Genomic DNA, 20,033 nt, shown 5'->3' on the forward strand with positions numbered 1-20,033 from the left:
AGAGACCCTTTTCATGATATGCTAATTTTTTGAGATAGGAATTTTGGGTTTTCATGAGCTGTATGCCATAATCATCAGTATTAAAACAATAAAAGACCTGAAATATTTCAGTTGGTGTGCAACGAATCTAAAATATATGAAAGTTTAATTTTTATCATTACATTATGGAAAACTTTATCACAATATGCTATTTTTTTGAGAAGGACCTGTGTGTGTGTGTGTGTGTGTATATATATATATATATATATATATATATATATATATATATCATCATTTGAAGTCGATCAAAAAAGTTAATCAAAGTTGTCCTAACACAAGAACGGGTATTGTTCAAAATTCATGTATACCTTTGAAATGTTTTGATCCACTTCAAATGTTGACTTACTGTATATACAATTTCCACTTTTTTGTTCAGACTGCCAGTCCAATCCAATTTTTGTGCATGTATCTGATAGGAATCCAATCCTATTTAGCAAGTGTGAACAGCAAAATTACAAATCCTACATCGAGCTACATTCTCTGTCCGTCCGCTCTAATGGGATTTTGCATGGTTTATGGGCTTGTTTACACCTCTTCACTTCATGTGTTTTATTTGATCGTGGAAGACACATGTTAATGCACTCCGAAACTCTTATCCAGTAGCGGCGATAGCTGGGTGCGGCCGCCCCAGGGCCCCGTGCTAATTAGGGGCCCCTCAAACGCTGCCGATCTTGCGTCACTGGACAGGAACGGGGCCCAGGCAAAGTGTACTCAACCAGAATAATACGTTCCCGCGGCGGTAAATTGCGGCTGTGTATATGCTGCCTTTTACGCTAAGAGGCGCTACAATCACAGACTTTGAAAAGTGTCAATTTATACTCTCTATTGCGTAATCTGCCGCCGCATTGTGGCTCATTCAGAGCGATTGCTTACTTTCAATATAAAAAACAATGAAAATGTAAAAGAACACTAAAATTAATTAAGTTTGAAACCCCATAGCACATTTCAAGGTTTAAATAAAGTGTCGGGACAGTTTATTTATTTAAAACAGGGTTGGATCGAGTTCAGAGTTTATTTCCTTTACGATGCAAAATAAGTAACAGAATCTTATTCTTGCGACATTTTAAATTTGTATTGCAAAAGAAATTGCGGCTAAATTAAACAATTAAAACAGTACAAAACGAAAATAGTCCAAAGCAACATATATTAAGAACATGTGTTTTTCTTTGCCTCTATTTCGTATCTATTTTTAACAAGTTTATTTTGTCTCGTCACTGCACGCGCCGGGTCTCTCTCGAAATTAAACATTTCAGGGTAAAAACACACCATACAGCTGATAGTAGGCTACTGTATATGTCGCTGCACGTCATCCATGCAAATCACGAAAAAAAACTGTAACAAATTATTTAGCCTTTGTTGCTTCAAAGACATCAGACATGCCTTGTTGAATTCATTACAATGAAACGAGGTTAAACGAATTTAAAACGTGTTTAAAACGAATTAAAGAGCTCTGTATACTGCTCACTGCATTCGTTTCTTGCCATGAACGCTTTTCGTCAACAGTTCATGTTTAGATAATGCCAGATTGTTGACAATCATACACACTGCTCAAACATTCTATAACTCTACAAAACCAGTTGAAAAAACTGGATTGAAAACTTCAAGTGAAAAAACTTTAAATGCATACAATAAATAAACTACAATATTTATAATTTAATAAGATATAGGGCCTACATTTGGACACATTGAGAGATTTATCCTTTTATCATTTTGCCTTTGCCTGCTCATCAGGCTGGCTATCCGACACTCTCCATATGAAAGAGGGAACATTAACACCTATCGTCCCGCACGCACGATAAAGCCAATGAACTGTCCCTCCAAACGCCCAAGCAAAACATACAAGCAAAACATACAATCTTCAAACGCGAACAAAATGTTCAACTCCATATTAAATTCCACAGGGATCTTTGGATCCTTACAACCAGGTTGCATGCAATTTGTGAATTAAGTTTTATTTTATTTTTTTTATTCAAAAAAATCTCGAACCACATGCTTCGTGGTGCTGCTGTTAAACTAAATAACAATAATATAATTATTATGAACTTAAATGAAACAGTATTGCAACATTTCGAAATAAATTATTTGATCTGTTTTTACCTTTTAATTTACATGTAATTAGAGCGAGATTTTCACCCTTGCCTTGTCCTTTCCTCATTGGGAAGTGCTCACATGATAGCTAAACATTATTGAAAAGATTTCTGGGCTGACTTTATTTTTATGAGAAAAATAAATCCAAATGAACGCACCGCCGCGTTTGTCGAAAACTAATTCAACATGCCAGAATAAAACCCGACTTTAGAACCATGTATAGCGCCACTCGGCCTTGTGTGCCAAAACACTTCATTATAAACTTCAATATTTCATTCAAAATAATCTCAAAACGCTTTGTGACATTTTGAAAAGCCGTTTTTTAACATGTTTGAGTAGATCCTCTGAACCTCTCGGTTTTATTTGGATTACATAATCAGATGACATTTGTTAAATATTTAGACATTTAAAGGCTTTAGACATAGCCGATTTCTTATCGTGACTGAGCTGAGGCAAACTTGTGCTTTCGGTTTATTTTTGTGACTCGCAGTTTCCGGAGACAGAGACGACAGATAAACTTTTGTTGTTAGCCTAATATGAATAGAAGTTTACAGTTTTGAACAGTGTAGGCTACTCTACTCTTATCTCTTAGCCTATTAAGTTATTTGAGCTGTTATGAGAAAAATAAATCCGAATGAACGCACTGCCGCGTTTGTCGAACACTAATTCAGCATGCCAGAATAAAACCCGACTTTAGAACAATGCATAGCGCCACTTGGCCTGGTGTGCCAAAACACTTAATTATAAACTTCAATATTTCATTCAAAATAATCTCAAAACGCTTTGTGACATTTTGATAAGCCGTTTTTTTAACGGTTTTAATTTTAAAATGACTTGTTAGCAGAGGGCCCCATGATGAAGCTCCGCCCCCACCGCACCGAGAGTCTAGCACCGCACCTGCTCTTATCGCTCAAATCACTTCAGGACGAGGTCTGAGACGCATCCCAGATTAAACTGGACAAGTGTAAATGCAACTGGTTGTTGAAAAATTTTACTACTAAAATGTAAAAAAATAAACGATATACTGCTTTGGCATCGATACTGTGATATGCAGCTAAGCGATGTCAATCAGGGATCGTAGTTGATCGTGTTGTGTACGGACAAGGCACCACAGTTTGAAACGGACGTGATTCTCGGATTAATAAAGTTTAACCATCATTGAGTTGATGTTTGTCATTTGCATGTGTTTTAGGTCCTGTCAGTTTAAACATTCAAGCGATTTTTGACCATTTGAGCGCACGGAGACGTGAAACAGAACTCACACACACATTTCAGTGCGCATGCACAGCACGCAAACACAGAATTACCTTCTTTTTCGTGTCAATAATCATGTCAAACAATGCAAACAATTGAGAAAGTAATTGGATGTGTGTTATATTGGATCCGTACATTCAGTCTTAAAGTGACAGTAGACTAATATTCCTGCTGCCGTCTGTCATTAATGTTACTCAAACAACAAAATACGAAGAGAAAATCACTTGTAGCTGTAACAAAGATTATAAATTCATTCAGGAAGTCTATGCAGTGTTATTTGATTACTCAATTTCTGAAAAACATAAAGCACTGTTTATTTAATTTGTTCTATTGTATTATCTATGCTTGTTAATTTGTTTATTTTCAATGCAGAATTACTCAAATCTGTTCTAGAATGATTATTTCCAAATAGAGCTATTTATCTAGTGAACACCAAATTAAAGTTTTCAAATTTTACCATTTTTTTTCTTTTTTTGTCCAATTTTCTTTTTCATTTTGTTAAGGAAAATGTGTGTAAGCACACTTATTTGCCTATAAAACAAATTATAAGTTTAAGCCTTTAGTTCAAAAAGATCATGAGAAATATACAGCCAATTACGTGTTGTTATGGAGTTTCCAAAGGTTTAATTTCGTTTTAACCCAATTTTTATTTTTTTGTCCTACCATACTAATAAACCAGCTAACTGTAAACTCATAACTTTGGCTAACATTTCTGGTAAGGTTATGAACAAAATTTGATTCCAGCAACATAAATTATTTATCTGGTCTTTAATACTGTTCTCAAAACATGAGCACAAAAACATTATTTATAAATGGTTTGTGGAAGCTTTTTCTGAAACATTTAATTGGGACGTTCATGTAACATTTTTTTTTATTTTTAAATCTTACTACTTTTTTCAGAATTGATTTATTTGTGCCCAAACTTGTGACTGGTATGTCCTGAAATGAGATGTTTCGCGCAGGTGTATGTTGGGGAGACGGACCACCTGTGGGAGAGACACTGTGTAAAAGACTTCAGAAACGCCCAGCTGGAGGAGTACGAGTCCTGGAGAGAGATGTACCTGCGCATGTCCGAGGAGAGAGAGAGAAAACTGCAGCTGCTCACCAAGAGCATCGTCTCTGCTCACTCCGGGAAGCCCAAAGGTAGTGGCCTTCGCATTGTGCTCGATCTGTACTGACCATTCTGGAGTCGACGTCACCGTTGCGTCACTTGCTGAAGCTTGCGCGTCATCTGGTCACACCACAAGGTGTCACTGTGGCCTCGAAGCTTTAGCTCTGCCGCTCTGAGCTCGATTGCTAATGTCTGAGGTAAAACACGCCCCCCTCATTAGCATACAGAGGAAGAAATGTAGAAATACATAAATGCATGCATGCATAAATAAATAAATAAATGTGGAAAATACAATTATACATAAATAAGGATATACAAGTATAAATAATAAATACATAAATAAAAACTTACTATGTCAGGTTTGGCATTCCATAACTTACAGCTGCGCATGCGCATAATGTGGCAGAAAAATAGCAGTGACTAGTGGAGGAAAATGGGCAAAATCCACAGAATAAGAGAAAAAAGTTTTGTTGCATGTCAGAATCGGTATGCAAAAAATACAGTCTTCATTTAATCCCGTCGTTGAAGACACACTGTGAAGCTAAACGCAGACGTTTGTTGCAAGTCAAGACTGGACTGATGAAACCTGCGATGATTAGTCTACTATTAAAGCATGAATTTGATGTAAACCGCAAGTCTACAGAATATTCACATATGCAGTTGATAGGAGACAGGCATGCATAGCAGTTATAGCATGAAATAATATTAAAACCTATTCAGTTTAAACTTTTAAACATGGCCTATAACATTTTTGTTTCACAATTCTTGACTTTTTCTTGCATTTGCGTGTTTATATCTCCCAGTTCAGGCTTTATAACTCGCAATTGTGAGTTTATATCACAATTCTGAGGGGAAAAGGTCAGAATTTTGGGATATAAACTTGCAATTCTGAGGAAAAAATACAGATTAACGAGTTTCTCACAATTCTTAGAAGGATAAACAGAATTGTGAGATATACTCGTTAATCTGAGAATTGTGAGATGATAAACTCGGATTTGCAAGAAAATAAAAGTCAGAATTGTGAGATATACTCGTTAATCCGTCTTTTTCCCTCAGAATTGCAAGTTTATATCCCAAAATTCTGACTTTTTTCCCTTCAGAATTGTCAAGAAAAAAAGTCAGAATTGTGAGATATAAACTCTAAATTAACTTTTATTCCGTGGCTTCCAGAGGTTTCTACAGCAGAACTGTCTTTTTTCGCACACAAAAATGCCATCGCTGTTTGCAAACACTAAATAGGTCTCTAAATTAAACTCTACTGGTCTACAATACTGTAATGCTAGCTGATTTGAGTTCATTATTTAAAGTTGCTTCGTCCTACTGTAGACTGTCAGCTGATATCTATCTACTTCAGTACTAACAGACACGCATTCACTGACTGTGGGGGATAATGTGTAAGTGTAATGTGTAAGCCTTCTCTTGAAGTGTGCTTGATGGCTCATAAATGCGGCTTGTCTCTGACCATCTGTCTGCTCAGACTATGAATAGACTTTAAGAGCAACTGTGACTTTGGGGTTAATGGCAAAACCCCAAACCCTATCTAGTGGATAGATACTGGAGCTGCTTGATTAATCGTTAACATTTTGCCATTTTGAGTCAAACGCACATGATCTTATTCCTAAACGACAGGGATTCGGCTCTTTTATTAAACCTTTGATAAGTCCGATCACAGTGAACATTCAGATCTGTGTCCTGATCCAGAGAGAGCCGTTGTCAGGAATAGATATGAAACCGCTTCATAAACAGTCTTTGGTACCACACAGAATCATTATTTCTAGTATGACAAAAGTACTGGGATAACATTTTAAAGTTCTTATGAACTTTAATTATTATATCTTTAAAGGTTATATAATCTTATATAATCAAAATAGAGCAAATCACCTTTTGAAAGTTACTTGCCGCTTCAATAAAAATGGTCAATTACATTGTTGGAGATGAGTGACTGTTAAACATGTATTTGTCATTGAATCATTTATTCAAGAGGTTCAAGAAACATTTATTCAAGAGGTTCAATAATAATAATAATAATAATATGTTTATTTTCTATAGCGCCTTTCAAGAACCCAAGGTCGCTTCACAATCTAATACAAAAAACAAATAGCAAACAGACAACAAGCGAACAAATACAAAGGCCATCTGCTTACGAGAGACAAAACAGATGTAAACAAGCATACACTGGTTTGCATGAAAAGGAGATATTTCATTATTTATCAAAATATGCTATTATGATAAAGTATGTAGCAGATAGAGTTGGAAAAGTGCAGAACATAGAAAACAGTGATAAGTAAGATGATTTATTGGGCAAGCTTGAAGAAATGAGTTTTCAGATGTTTTTTGAAGGACCGGATGTTGTCGTTCGCACGAAGATTCGGGGGCAGCTTATTCCAGAGCGTAGGGCCAGCAACATTAAAAGCCCTTCCGCCCACCGTGGAGAGTCTGACCCGGGGTACCACGAGAAGGTTTTCCGTGCTAGATCTGAGGGCCCGAGTTGGAACATATGGCTGTACCAAGTCAACAAGGTATTTGGGTGCCGGGCCATGTAGGGCTTTAAATATTAGGATTAACAGTTTAAATTGGATGCGGTGTATGACAGGAAGCCAGTGCATTTGGTGAAGGATAGGAGTGATGTGATTTTTTATTATGCGTGAGGGTGCGTGCAGCAGAGTTTTGAACCATTTGGAGGCGGTGTATTGCTTTGGTGGGTAGTCTGCTATATAATGAATTACAGAAGTCCAATCTGGAAGTGATAAAAGCATGAATAACAGTTCAAGAAACATTTATTCAAGAAGCAAGAACCCTGCATCTCAATGCTCACTATAACAGCTAACATTACCCACAACCCACTGCGCTTTGCATGTGGAACTACAAAACCCCTACAAAACATGGCGGTTACGCGCAATAGACTGAGTTTAAAGGTTTGAGTGATTGATCAAAGTTTAACCTGATAAATTTTTTATTTAATGTTATATGTGTTATATTTAATCTGCTATAAGAATGTGGACTTTTGGAAAGATCAGTTTAGCCATTAACTTTTAAATCCATCTTTATGCATGAATATGAGGAGAGTCTCTGCAACATGCTTCTGCATTTCTCTCCGATACAGAAGGAAATTAAGTGAAATTTTGGAGGATTTTATCTTTGACATCACAATTGACAGGCCAGTTTACTGTCACGGGCTGATAGTCAAGTCAAGTCACCTTCATTTATATAGTGCTTTTAACAATATGGATTGTTTCAAAGCAGCTTTACAGTGATAATAGGAAATTACAGTAATCGAGATTGTTTTGGCTTTACAGCAGCTCTAGAATAAAGTTATTGTCCAGCTAAAGTTAGTTTTGATTGATTCACTTCCGTCGCAACGGTCATTAGTTATTAACTTAGGGGCCGCTAACACGACACCGTTCTAACAGAAAACCTTTTAATGCGATCCGGCCGCTTATTTGCATAAACCAGTGCCTGGCGGCTCTGAGAATCTTTTATCGCTTCCGCGTAGCCGCGTGAATCGGGATTATCCCGACAACGTTTATCTGTACAGAGGTAAAGGGAAGGAGGCCTTTACTAGGGAGAGACTAGTGGACACTTCATGACATGCGTTGTTTCGTCGTGTGTGTGAAAGTGTCCAGGCGCAGATCCTTCATCAGATCCGGATACGGCCTGGATCCGGCGGACTGTGGTAAACCTCGGGATAAACAGAGAGACTAATATTAGCGTAGACGCCATCCTTCTTATGATGTTCCCGGTTCCGGCTGATCTAAACTATGCAGCCTAACATTGAATTATAGAAATTTATAATGTGTTGTGTATGCTAAGCCAAAGAGATGACAGACTGTGTCTGCTTCCCGGACAATGTTAGGAAGATTGTTCCAAAGTTTTGGTGCTAAATAAGAAAAGGATCTACCGCCAGCAGTCGATTTATATATTCTAGGTATTATCAACTGGCCGGAACTTTGAGATTGCAATAGACGTGAAGGGCTATAATGCGTTCAGAGCTCGCTCAAGTACTGGGGAGCTAAACCATTTAGTGCTTTGTAAGTAATCAGCAATAATTTAAAATTTATACGATGTTTAATAGGGAGCCAATGCAGTGTTGACAGAACCGGGCTAATATGGTCGTACTTCCTGGTTCTGGTAAGAACTCTAGCGGCTGCGTTTTGGACCAGCTGTAGTTTGTTTATTAAGCGTGCAGGGCAACCACCCAGTAGAGCATTACAATAATCTAGCCTTGATGTCATGAACGCATGAACCAATTGTTCTGCATTTTTCATTGAAAGCATATGACATAATTTAGATATATTTTTAAGATGGAAAAATGCAATTTTACTGATACTAGACACGTGACTTCCAGATGAAAGATTGGTATCAAAGAACACACACACACACACACACACACACACACACACACACACACACACACACACACACACACACACACACACACACACACACACACACACACAGGTTCCTAACCGACGACGAGGACTTGACAGAGCAGCCATCAAGTGTCTGACAGTATTCTAGGTTATTACGTGAGGAAGTTTTTTTGTCCAATAATTAGAATCTGTTTTTTCAGAATTAGGTTTTTTATTCAATTATTAAGAATTAAGTCAATTTGGTAAATTAAGTTTTATCAGGGCGTGAAGAAATATAGAGCTGAGTAACATCAGCATAACAGTGAAAACTAATTCCATGTTTCCTAATGATATATCCTAAAGGTAGCCTGTACAGAGTGAACAGCAGCGGTCCTAGTACTAAGCCTTGTGGTACGCCATACTGAACTTGTGATCGATAAGACATCTCTTCATTTACTGCTACAAACTGATAGCGGTCAGATAAATATGATTTAAACCATGCTAATGCAATTCCACTAATGCCAACATAGTTTTTTAGTCTATTTAAGAGAATGTTGTGGTCAATGGTGTCAAATGCAGCACTAAGATCAAGTAACACTAATAGCCAGATACAACCACGATCAGATGATAAGAGCAAATCATTTGTGACTCTGAGAGCTGTCTCAATGCTATGATACGGTATAAATCCTGATTGAAAATCCTCACAGATACAATTTCTTTCTAAAAAGGAAGATAGTTGTGAGGATACTGCCTTTTCTAGTATCTTTGACAGAAAAGGTAGATTCAAGATCGGCCTGTAATTGACTAATTCTGTAGGATCAAGTTGCGTTTTTTTAACAAGCGGTTTTATCATAGCCAGCTTAAAGGTTTTTGGTACGTATCCTAGAGACAAAGACGAATTAATGATTTTGAGAAGAGGATCTATGACCTCTGGAAGCATCTCTTTCAATAGTTTAATCGGTATAGGGTCTAACATACATGTTGTTGATTTAGATGATTTAACTAGTTTAGAAAGTTCTTCCTCTCTTATGGCAATGAATGAATCGAATTTTCCCTCAGTAAGACTACAATGCACTGTCTGATGCGATACTGTAGTAGACTGTTGCATAGTTATAATTTTCTCCCTGATATTATCAATCTTGTAAGTAAAAAAGTTCAGGTCAGTACAGGATGATTGACAGGTCAGTACAGGATGATTGACAGGTCAGTACAGGATGATTGACAGGTCAGTTTACTGTGACAGCGCAACCGTTAAGACACAATTGTATGATGTGATAGTATCTCCCAAAGCTTGTCTACTCTTCTGATACACACTCAAAAGTATCTACTTTTTCTCCACACAAAGAGTACATACTTTTAGGGCGTAGTATAAGTAGACGGCGAATTGAGAAGTAGCAGGAATCTTTGAGTGAGTCATTTAGGAGTGCACGATATTGGGAAAAAATTACATTGCGATATTTTATATTTCAGCGATGTATATCGTGATTTGAAAACAATTTCACCAGATGACTTTGGAAAGAATGAATCATCTGAATGTCGGGTGATTTTGTAATGGAGTAAATCTGCATAGAAAGAAGATCAGTGTTGGACAGATCAGTTGTTTTAACCAAGTGAATCAGTTCAAATGAGTCATTAATTCGCGAATTGGAGGTTTCATTAACGGACCACGGCACACGTTGTGTGATTATCCCGGCAGTTAGGACATTGCAGAAAACATTTCATCATTCTGGATTTTTTTTATTTTTTTTTATTGAAAATGTGGTTTATCTGAATGTGTGGGAACGCTTTTCAGAGAAGATTTTTCTAGCACAATTTCTAACCAGTGGTAGTTCAGGAAAAAATAAATATCCGAATGCTTCACGTGAAACTTCGGTCTTCCGACCTTTTAACATTGTGTATTCTCAAAGATATTCAGTCAACTTAATTCATTAATATGCGCAAGAGAGGGAGAGAGATCAAGATAGTTTGAAGACGTGAGAGTGCGCGCCCGTGACGGGGTCTCTCTCTCTCGCTCTCTCTCTCGCTCTCTCTCTCGCTCTCTCTCTCGCTCTCTCTCTCTCTCTCTCTCTCTCTCTCTCTCTCTCTCTCTCGCTCTCTCTCTCGCTCTCTCTCTCGCTCTCTCGCTCTCTCGCTCTCTCTCTCTCTCTCGCTCTCTCTCGCTCTCGCTCTCTCTCGCTCTCTCTCTCTCTCGCTCTCTCTCTCTCTCGCTCTCTCTCTCTCTCGCTCTCTCGCTCGCTCGCTCTCTCTCTCGCTCTCGCTCTCTCTCGCTCTCTCTCGCTCTCTCTCGCTCGCTCTCGCTCGCTCTCGCTCGCTCTCGCTCGCTCTCGCTCGCTCTCTCTCGCTCCCCCTCTCTCTCCCTCTCTCTCCCTCTCTCTCGCTCCCTCTCGCTCCCTCTCGCTCCCTCTCGCTCCCTCTCGCTCCCTCTCGCTCCCTCTCGCTCCCTCTCGCTCCCTCTCGCTCTCTCCCTCTCGCTCTCTCCCTCTCGCTCTCTCCCTCTCGCTCTCTCCCTCTCGCTCTCTCCCTCTCGCTCTCTCCCTCTCGCTCTCTCCCTCTCGCTCTCTCCCTCTCGCTCTCTCCCTCTCGCTCTCTCGCTCTCGCTCTCTCCCTCTCGCTCCCTCTCGCTCCCTCTCGCTCCCTCTCGCTCCCTCTCGCTCCCTCTCGCTCCCTCTCGCTCCCTCTCGCTCCCTCTCGCTCCCTCTCGCTCCCTCTCGCTCCCTCTCGCTCGCTCTCTCTCGCTCTCTCCCTCTCTCTCCCTCTCTCTCCCTCTCTCTCGCTCCCTCTCGCTCCCTCTCGCTCCCTCTCGCTCCCTCTCGCTCGCTCTCTCGCTCGCTCTCTCTCTCGCTCCCTCTCGCTCGCTCTCTCGCTCGCTCTCTCTCTCGCTCCCTCTCGCTCCCTCTCGCTCCCTCTCGCTCCCTCTCGCTCCCTCTCGCTCCCTCTCGCTCTCTCTCTCGCTCCCTCTCGCTCTCTCTCTCGCTCCCTCTCGCTCTCTCTCTCGCTCCCTCTCGCTCTCTCTCGCTCCCTCTCGCTCCCTCTCGCTCTCTCTCTCGCTCCCTCTCGCTCCCTCTCCCTCTCTCTCGCTCTCGCTCTCGCTCTCTCGCTCGCTCTCGCTCGCTCTCTCGCTCGCTCTCTCTCTCGCTCCCTCTCGCTCCCTCTCGCTCCCTCTCGCTCCCTCTCGCTCCCTCTCGCTCCCTCTCGCTCCCTCTCGCTCCCTCTCGCTCTCTCTCTCGCTCCCTCTCGCTCCCTCTCGCTCTCTCTCTCGCTCCCTCTCGCTCTCTCTCTCGCTCCCTCTCGCTCCCTCACTCTCTCTCGCTCCCCCTCTCTCTCGCTCCCCCTCTCTCTCGCTCCCTCTCGCTCCCTCTCGCTCCCTCTCGCTCCCTCTCGCTCCCTCTCGCTCCCTCTCGCTCCCTCTCGCTCTCTCTCGCTCGCTCCCTCTCGCTCTCATATATGTTTAATGCAGGAAGGGGATTCTGACTTTATTTTTAATTCTCGTGTGCGTTCAAGCTCAGAAATGAGAGAGACCACTGATCTTTGTGTCTGCCTGGCTCACAGAAAACAACGCACAAGTTCCAGTCTTCTTACGCTTGATGTTTAAACTGACAGGACTAAAAAACACATGCAAATGATAAACTTTCACTATATGATGGTTAAACTTTGCAATTAATCCGCGAATCGCAAGCGTTACGGGCCTGGGAGCTGCTGGCCCGTACTGATCACGAATCGCGGATCTGCTACGGTCCCTAAGGCTACTTACATCGCACATCCTGCAATGTGACTATCATGGATGCGCACATCGCGATATCGATGCTAAAATGATATATCGTGCAGCCCTAGAGTCATTGAATCATTCACTCAAACCAATCTTGTTTTTAAAAATTCATTCAAATTAATTAAATATATTTTTAAATGGACTACAGCACTAAACATATCAGAACCTCTAATAAATGACATGTTATTTTGCTTCGCTGTTTATTCAGAATCATGATCTCGATAAAAAAAAAATCATGATTCTCAATTTATTCAAAATCGTGCAGCTCTAATAGATTAATAATGAATAATTAGAATAAAGCCTTCAATCTTTCTTTTGCATCTACGTTAACAAAAAAGGGCTGTTTTGGCCATTTGATTATTTGCACAATAATTTTTCACATATATGGGGTCACAGCCATAAGCCACGCCCCCAAACGCGATGAGCCAATCACAGTGCGCATAGCTACCCCAGTACACTCGGACATTCTCTGCTTCCTCGTCCATTGGAATGCATTGCAGTTTGTCAGGTTTCATTCGTTTTTATGTTTTTTTCTTGTCCTTTTAAAGGGATACTTCAGCTCTGGGAACATGAATGTGTATTTAATAGTGATCATTTATATAGTAGAAATGTGAAATTATTTTTTAAATTGAAGCATTCTAGACTGAGAAAAGGCAGAAAATGTATTTTTTACTCATGTGGCTGAAAGACAACAACTCCCAGAATGCACTTGCTTTGCTGCCCTTACGAGGCCAGGCCACTCCCTAACCACGCCTACCGGTTACAGGCGGCAGTATCCGAAAAATTTCTCCACACATTCTCTAGGCTAATACATACTCTAGTAACAGTAAAGGTTTAAAGGTTTATAAAAAGAACCACAACCGATGGGAGTTATAACTTTTATATTAACTTAAAATTAATATTAACACTTTTACACTCAAAGCTCTTCCAGAGCTTCGGCTGTTTCCTTATATTCATTCACAGTATTGTCAGTCAGGAGCTGGATATTTCCGTCTGATGTCCTGGACAACACAGGTGGGCAAAACGAGACGATAGTCTTTACCAAGTCGCTCGCCTTGCTGGAACCATTCCATAAAGTGACGATAGGCTGTTAGGCGATATTGTCTACAAAACAGTAAGCACAACGTTAGCAATGCGAACTATTTGCACACAGTATACTATCATAGATGTAAATATAACAACAATAGCTCAGCTGACTAACGTTACGAGGGAAGAACATTGTGATAATGCCGGGTGTCCAAACTCTGTACATTACGTCTTGGTAAAAAAAAGAAAAACAAACCAAATAACGTTACTCACTTTACACTAAGCCGTCCGTTTGTCCCTGCGGGCTTTGGCTGGCGTTTCCAATTTATCTCGTCCAGAAGAAAATGGGATCGTTGAAATTCGCGACAGCAATAGGACTCTCTATCTGTTTCCATAGGCGCACAGCGAGAGCACTGACACCACCAGTCCGCCCCAGCTGGAGTCTGGCCGGGCTCGAGTCAGGTCTTGCTCCCCTGCTGCAGCAGCTGCTCCGGCCGCATCTTGTTCCTCCATCTCCCGCAACTGTTCATCGCTGTATTGCGGCTCGTACAGGTAGCCGCAAGCATCAGATTCGCGCAACTGATCTTCGAAATCCCCTTCTGTCATTTCAACTTCTAAACTAACGTTACCTTCCGCTATCGTGATTAGCCCACTATACAAACTTTATACACAGAGCAAGAGCCTGTTAGCTTAGCTTCTACAGAAAGATGGCTGACAATATCTTACTTTCTGTGAGTGAGATCCCGCCCCATATGGGCGTAGTGAAAACATGCGGAACTAGCTACTAGTACTGGCTGTAGTTTTAAGCCTCTGGCCCAAAAATCCTCCGATGACGCAAAATGACGATTTTTGCGTCATCGGAGGATTTTTTCCAGACTAAAAATACATAAATCTCTCATATCAGGGGGAAATGAGGGGGGGAAGCAAGGTAATTCGAAAATACTACTGGTTTTCTACTAATACAAATCTTAATGCTAAATCCTGAAGTAACCCTTTAAGTTTAAAATGTTCAAACGGTGCGCATGGAGTACACGCAACTCCGACACTAGGTATCCCGAGAGGCTGGGCGACGGTGTGTATTTTTTACCCTTTCCAAATTAAGCCACATCTCAACCGAGATAAGTGTCTGGATTAAGTTATGGTAGACCACAACACCAACTAAACGTGAATAAATTGTAGCCTACATCATGTCACTTAGCTTCATTAACGTATCTGTAAATAACCGAGATAACAAATGTTAGCAATGTTGTGCTGAATGATTGATGTAAATACTGTATCACCAAACTAACGGAGAGGTAACGTTACTCTTGGTAAAGATGGTAAAAAGGCTTGTCCTGGGAACGTATGCAACTTAGACCTGTACATATTTAATTTGATCATGAACCATTAATTACATATTAAAGCACAATATTTTAGACAACTTTCTACCAAAATATATATCTATATAATCTTTCTGTCTCCAAAAATCATCAATTGCCATTCGCCTGTCACCGAATGCTGACTGTTTGTCCGAGTGAATGGAGGGGGCGTGGCTTAGCCACAGGTCAATTGCCAGTAGAGTATAAAGTCCGTATTTTCAAGATCAAAAGTCCCAGTTATCCTTTTTATTTTTTATTCCATGTTGGAAACAAGCTTCCATAGCTTTGCATCCATTTCAAATTTAGGACTCATTTTGTGACTGCCCATGTAATCCAGCATTATAACGGCTCTATCGCTGCGGTCACACTTTGGTCATGTGTGAAACTCTGCCGTTGATGTCATTCTCTCTCTCTCTCTCTCTCTCTCTCTCTCTCTCTCTCTCTCTCTCTCTCTCTCTCTCTCTCTCTCACTCTCTCTCTCTTACTCTCTCTCTCTCTCTCTCTCTCTCTCTCTCTCTCTCTCTCTTTCTCTCTCTCAGGAAGGCAGGTGAAGATGGCGTTTATTCACTCGGCTGCGAAGCCTCCGAGAAACGTGCGTATCCAGCAGGAGATCCACGGCACGGCCGGCTCCGTGACACAAGCTCACCCGACAGACAGAACCAGGTCCGTTCACAGAATCATTCACAAGAACACTGCGAAGCATCGACTCGAGAGTAAAAACATTCTTGGCTCAAAGCTGCTCTTAAAATTTAGTTATCAAGCATCCCAGTTGTAATTTAAAGGTGACATTATATTACAAGATGTAAGATAAATCTTTGGTGTCCGAGAATGTGTCTGTGAAATTTCAGCTCAAAATACCAGATCATTTATTATAGCTGGATAAATTTGCCCCTTTTAGGGTGTGAGCAAAAACACGCTGTTTATGTGTGTCCCTTTAAATGCAAATGATCTAATGAACTGCAGCTCCGCCTCCATTCAGAAGAGGGCGGAGTCTTTACACGCGCTTCAGAAACTCCAGCAATAACAAAACAGGCCAATCTCACTCATCCAGAATCCCAGAATAACCAGGAGTTACATTAATTCAAGTCGTTATTTTTTGCGCGCACAAAAATAAACTTAAGGTTGAGCCACTGTAGTCACTTGGATTATTTTAACGATGTCTTTAACTTTTCATGACCGGCAGAATGAAATTACATAGAAGTCTATGAAGGAGCGAGCCAGCTCTCAGATCTCATCCCTAATATCTTAATTTGTGTTTCAAAGATGAATGAAAGTCTTACGGGGTTGGAGAGTAATTACTGACAGAATTATCACTTTTGGGTGAACTATCTCTTTAAGACATTTGATAACTTGCTTTTATACTTCAGTTTGAAAGTAGGAGTAAATGTCATGAATTCTCCGCACTTAAGACTAAAAGACACTTTGAGAAGCTTGATAAATAACAGACCAGATCGGTTCCTCGGGAGATTTCAGTCATATCTGAACCGAAGATGTCATTCAGTGTCGCTTCATCCCACAGTAGTGTGAAGCCGGTTGAGATCCGGGGGAGATCCGGCTTCAGTGAGGCTGTGAAAGCCTCCACTGTCTCCAGCTCCGGCTCCAGTCAGGCTCAAGACCCTCGCAAGATCAAGCGTGAGTTTCACACACACCTCACTTCTCACACACATGTGGAAATATGCTTTTGTCTGGTTTCCAGTCCTAATGTCTAAACATTTCTTACATCGAGATGCATTTACAAGATGAGATATTGTACTAAATATTATGAGATGTTTTGTTTTCTAGGGGGAAAAAAGGGTTTTAAATGAAAATAATCTTAATTCAAACAGAAACAAGATTATTTTTCTTTTCCACAATTGGTAGATCATTTTGCTTGTTTATTTATTCAGAAAATAAGACTTATCTTACTCTTTTACTCTAGTAAAGGCATCTTGATTTAATAATTTTTCGATATTTGGACTGGAAACAATATAAAAAACACTAAGAATTTTGAATTGTCCTAATTGCATTAATTTGTGCATTATTGATATAATTGATTTTAAAAAAAAATGTTTTTGAAAAGTCTCTTCTGCTCACCTAGGCTTAATTTATTTGATACAAAATATAGTAAAAACAGCAATATTGTGAAATATTACTATTTAATGTAACCGATTTGACTTCTATGTGAATATTTAGTAAAATATAATTTATTCCTGTGATCAAAGCTGAATTTTCAGTGTATATTCAGTGTCACATGATCCTCCAGAAATATTCTAATATGATGGTTTGAAGCTCAATTATTATTATTATTATTATTGGTCCTCAATTATTTAATGGTTCTTATTTATTATCAATATTAAACCGTTTTTGCTACTAAATATTTTTGTGGAAACTTTTTTTTTTTCTTTTCTTTTATCTCAGGACTCTTTGATGAATAGAAAGTTAAAAAGAACACTTATTTGAAATATAATCTTTTGTAACATTATACATGTCTTTACTGTCTCTTTAATGCATCACTTGTCCTGTGTGTTGACAGGAGTGGCGCCCATGATGGCCAAATCCCTGAAGGCCTTCAGAAAACAGATCAGCCGCAGATGAACGGAGATTATTCTGGATATTACTGAGATCTATTATATTCCCTGGAACACACTTATCTTATTCAGACTAAATAGTTTGAAAATATTTTTTTTTTTCAATGTTATTTGTAATTTCACTGGATCATCAACATAGTACTTATTTGTATAAACAATAATTGCACTTTGAAATCAATCTATATCTTTGTATTGATTTTTTTTCTATCATAAGACACAATTTAAATTCTGAAATTAAAAGTCTAATACCCAGAAAGTGTGTGTTTGTGGTGTTGAAGCTGGTGCTTGTCTCCATCTAGTGGATGTGGACAGTGTTTAACTCCACCTCTGACATGACGGAGCCGCTGTTCCTCAGGGATAATGTTTAAAAGGACCAAACTGAGCTTATTATCATGCATGCAGTAGTTAGGATAGGAAATACATGAGCATGTCCGATATATCAGTTGTTATTGAAGTGAAAGTGTTTTCTTTGTTTTTTTGGTGCAAATGAATGTTGGTAATCTGACTAATACTAATGCAACATTTAGTCCAGTGTTTTCTAGTCTGTTAGAATGGTCCACAGTTTTTCTGCACAGATTGTGTGGAAACCAGTTTGGTTTAGGAGAAAAACAATCTGCCGTAAAATGAACTGGGTTGATGATTTTACCAGTGTTGGCTAAATTGTCAAAGAAACTATTAAGTTAATTCACTTTTACTCTTAAAAATAAATGTTTTCACAGCAATGGCATTAAAACCGCTTGGATTTATTAAATAACCTCTCGTTTTAAACATTACAGTGCTCATTTATAAACAATAAAACGGGTAATATATTACTGTAAAAGTTATAGTGAGGATAGAAGAGAATTAATAGCATATCTCAATACAAAGGGTAAGAATATGGATGTGGGATATTAATTGGGTTATGGATTTGATAGGATTCACATGATGTGTATAGTTCAAATGTAGTAGTTTTTTCGAAATGGTTTTAGCTCAATTCTCAAATGAGACTTTTTTTTCCCTCAAAACAATAAGTTGAACAATTTGTTTCTTCACATCAGATTTGAATTTCTTATGTTTCGAGTGAATTGCATGTTTTGAGACACGTGTGCAGAAGAGTAAGAATAATTGTCTAAAATTTCCACAATGACTAAATGCACAAAGACTTGATGATCGAAACTGAGTTGAGTGAAACTGTGATTCTCACATGCAAACTGATCCATTCAGTGATCACAATCTTCAGACATGTTATATCCCATTCATATTCATGATAGGGAACGTGTGTCAATATTCAAATGATAATTAATGATGTCATATGTTTTGTATAACAATGGCCAATGACAAAAACAACATATAAAACTGTTAATGTGTTGTCGTGTTTTATGTTTCTCTTAAAGCAGGGTTAGATGTTATCAGGGGTTACATCTATTAGATGTTATCAAAATGCCAGCAGAATTAATATTGCACCCAAAATTCAAAATGTGGTGGAAAAAAATGCCCTAGTATGAGTTATTTTCATAATTATAACATATGGTATTAAAAAATATTTCCAGAATATTGACGCGATTGCAAATGTGATAATGATTTTATAAAACAGTTCAGTAAACAAAGTGAATATTGTGATGTGACATTTAGACATAGCCTAATATTCCAAATATTTTCTGTTTTTGCTCGATTTCTCCAATGACAATAGTTCCAAACAAGCCACAGAAAGAGTTATGCGTATTTGTGATTCAGTGACCGAGTTGCTCAGTTCCAGAACGAATCTGCCGTTTTGAACATAAGTTAAACGAATGTTTCTATGACTCGTACATTAATACGGTAATTTGGCGCCACCTATTGGCGGTTTTAACTTCATAATTAAAAATATATAACTTGTATTAAGGGGATGCCAGTTTGAAGAATGCCTTTGGTCGCATAGGAATTACACTTGAATTGTGAATTGTTTAATACCTTTTAATGGTCTTCTGCAATGTTTGAGGCAAATTTCTTTTTTCATGCTTTAATGTTGGCCTAATTTCAGTTACAGTTGGAAATGAATATATAAAAAAAAAAATAAAGTTGCAAATAAAACCATAGTCCTCAACTTCTGTAGTTTTAACTTATTTTAATATATAAATTCAGTGAAATCGTCAAACGTTTGTATGACTTGCCAGTGACTTGTGACCCAAGCTACGACTTGACTTGACTTTCTTGACACAAGGCAGTGACTTGACTTGACTTGCTTGACATAAGGCAGTGACTTGACTTGCCTTTATAAAAAATTTACTTGGACTTGCTTGAGACTCGAAGGTTAAGACTTGAGACTTGCTTGTGACTTGCACATGTGTGCTTACTCCCACCTCTGGTGTAATGTTTGCTAAATTGGCAAATGACCTGCAGTTGTAATGAATAGGAATCACAATCTTACCAATCGGAAACTATATTTATATATATATATATACATACAATATATGCAAAATATATGGAGATCTCCAGCATCTCTGAACACAGAGGAAC

General features: G+C 39.1%; 1 protein-coding gene across 1 annotated transcript in view; it reads left to right on the forward strand.

The window, feature by feature from the left end:
* Positions 1-17,814, forward strand: part of LOC143741251 (elongin-A-like) — a 28,881-nt gene extending 11,067 nt beyond the window's left edge. The window contains exons 8-11 of the mRNA XM_077233674.1: positions 4,344-4,524; positions 15,531-15,654; positions 16,511-16,623; positions 17,504-17,814. Of these exons, the coding sequence (XP_077089789.1) occupies positions 4,344-4,524; positions 15,531-15,654; positions 16,511-16,623; positions 17,504-17,565 (480 nt within the window). The 3' untranslated portion in view covers positions 17,566-17,814. The remainder of the gene's footprint in view (positions 1-4,343; positions 4,525-15,530; positions 15,655-16,510; positions 16,624-17,503) is intronic.
* The last annotated feature ends 2,219 nt before the right edge of the window (positions 17,815-20,033 follow it).

The sequence above is a fragment of the Siphateles boraxobius genome, unplaced genomic scaffold (assembly GCF_051911475.1).
Source record: "Siphateles boraxobius isolate OS27281-9 unplaced genomic scaffold, OSU_SipBor_1 182, whole genome shotgun sequence".
In the NCBI taxonomy this organism is placed as follows: domain Eukaryota; kingdom Metazoa; phylum Chordata; class Actinopteri; order Cypriniformes; family Leuciscidae; genus Siphateles; species Siphateles boraxobius.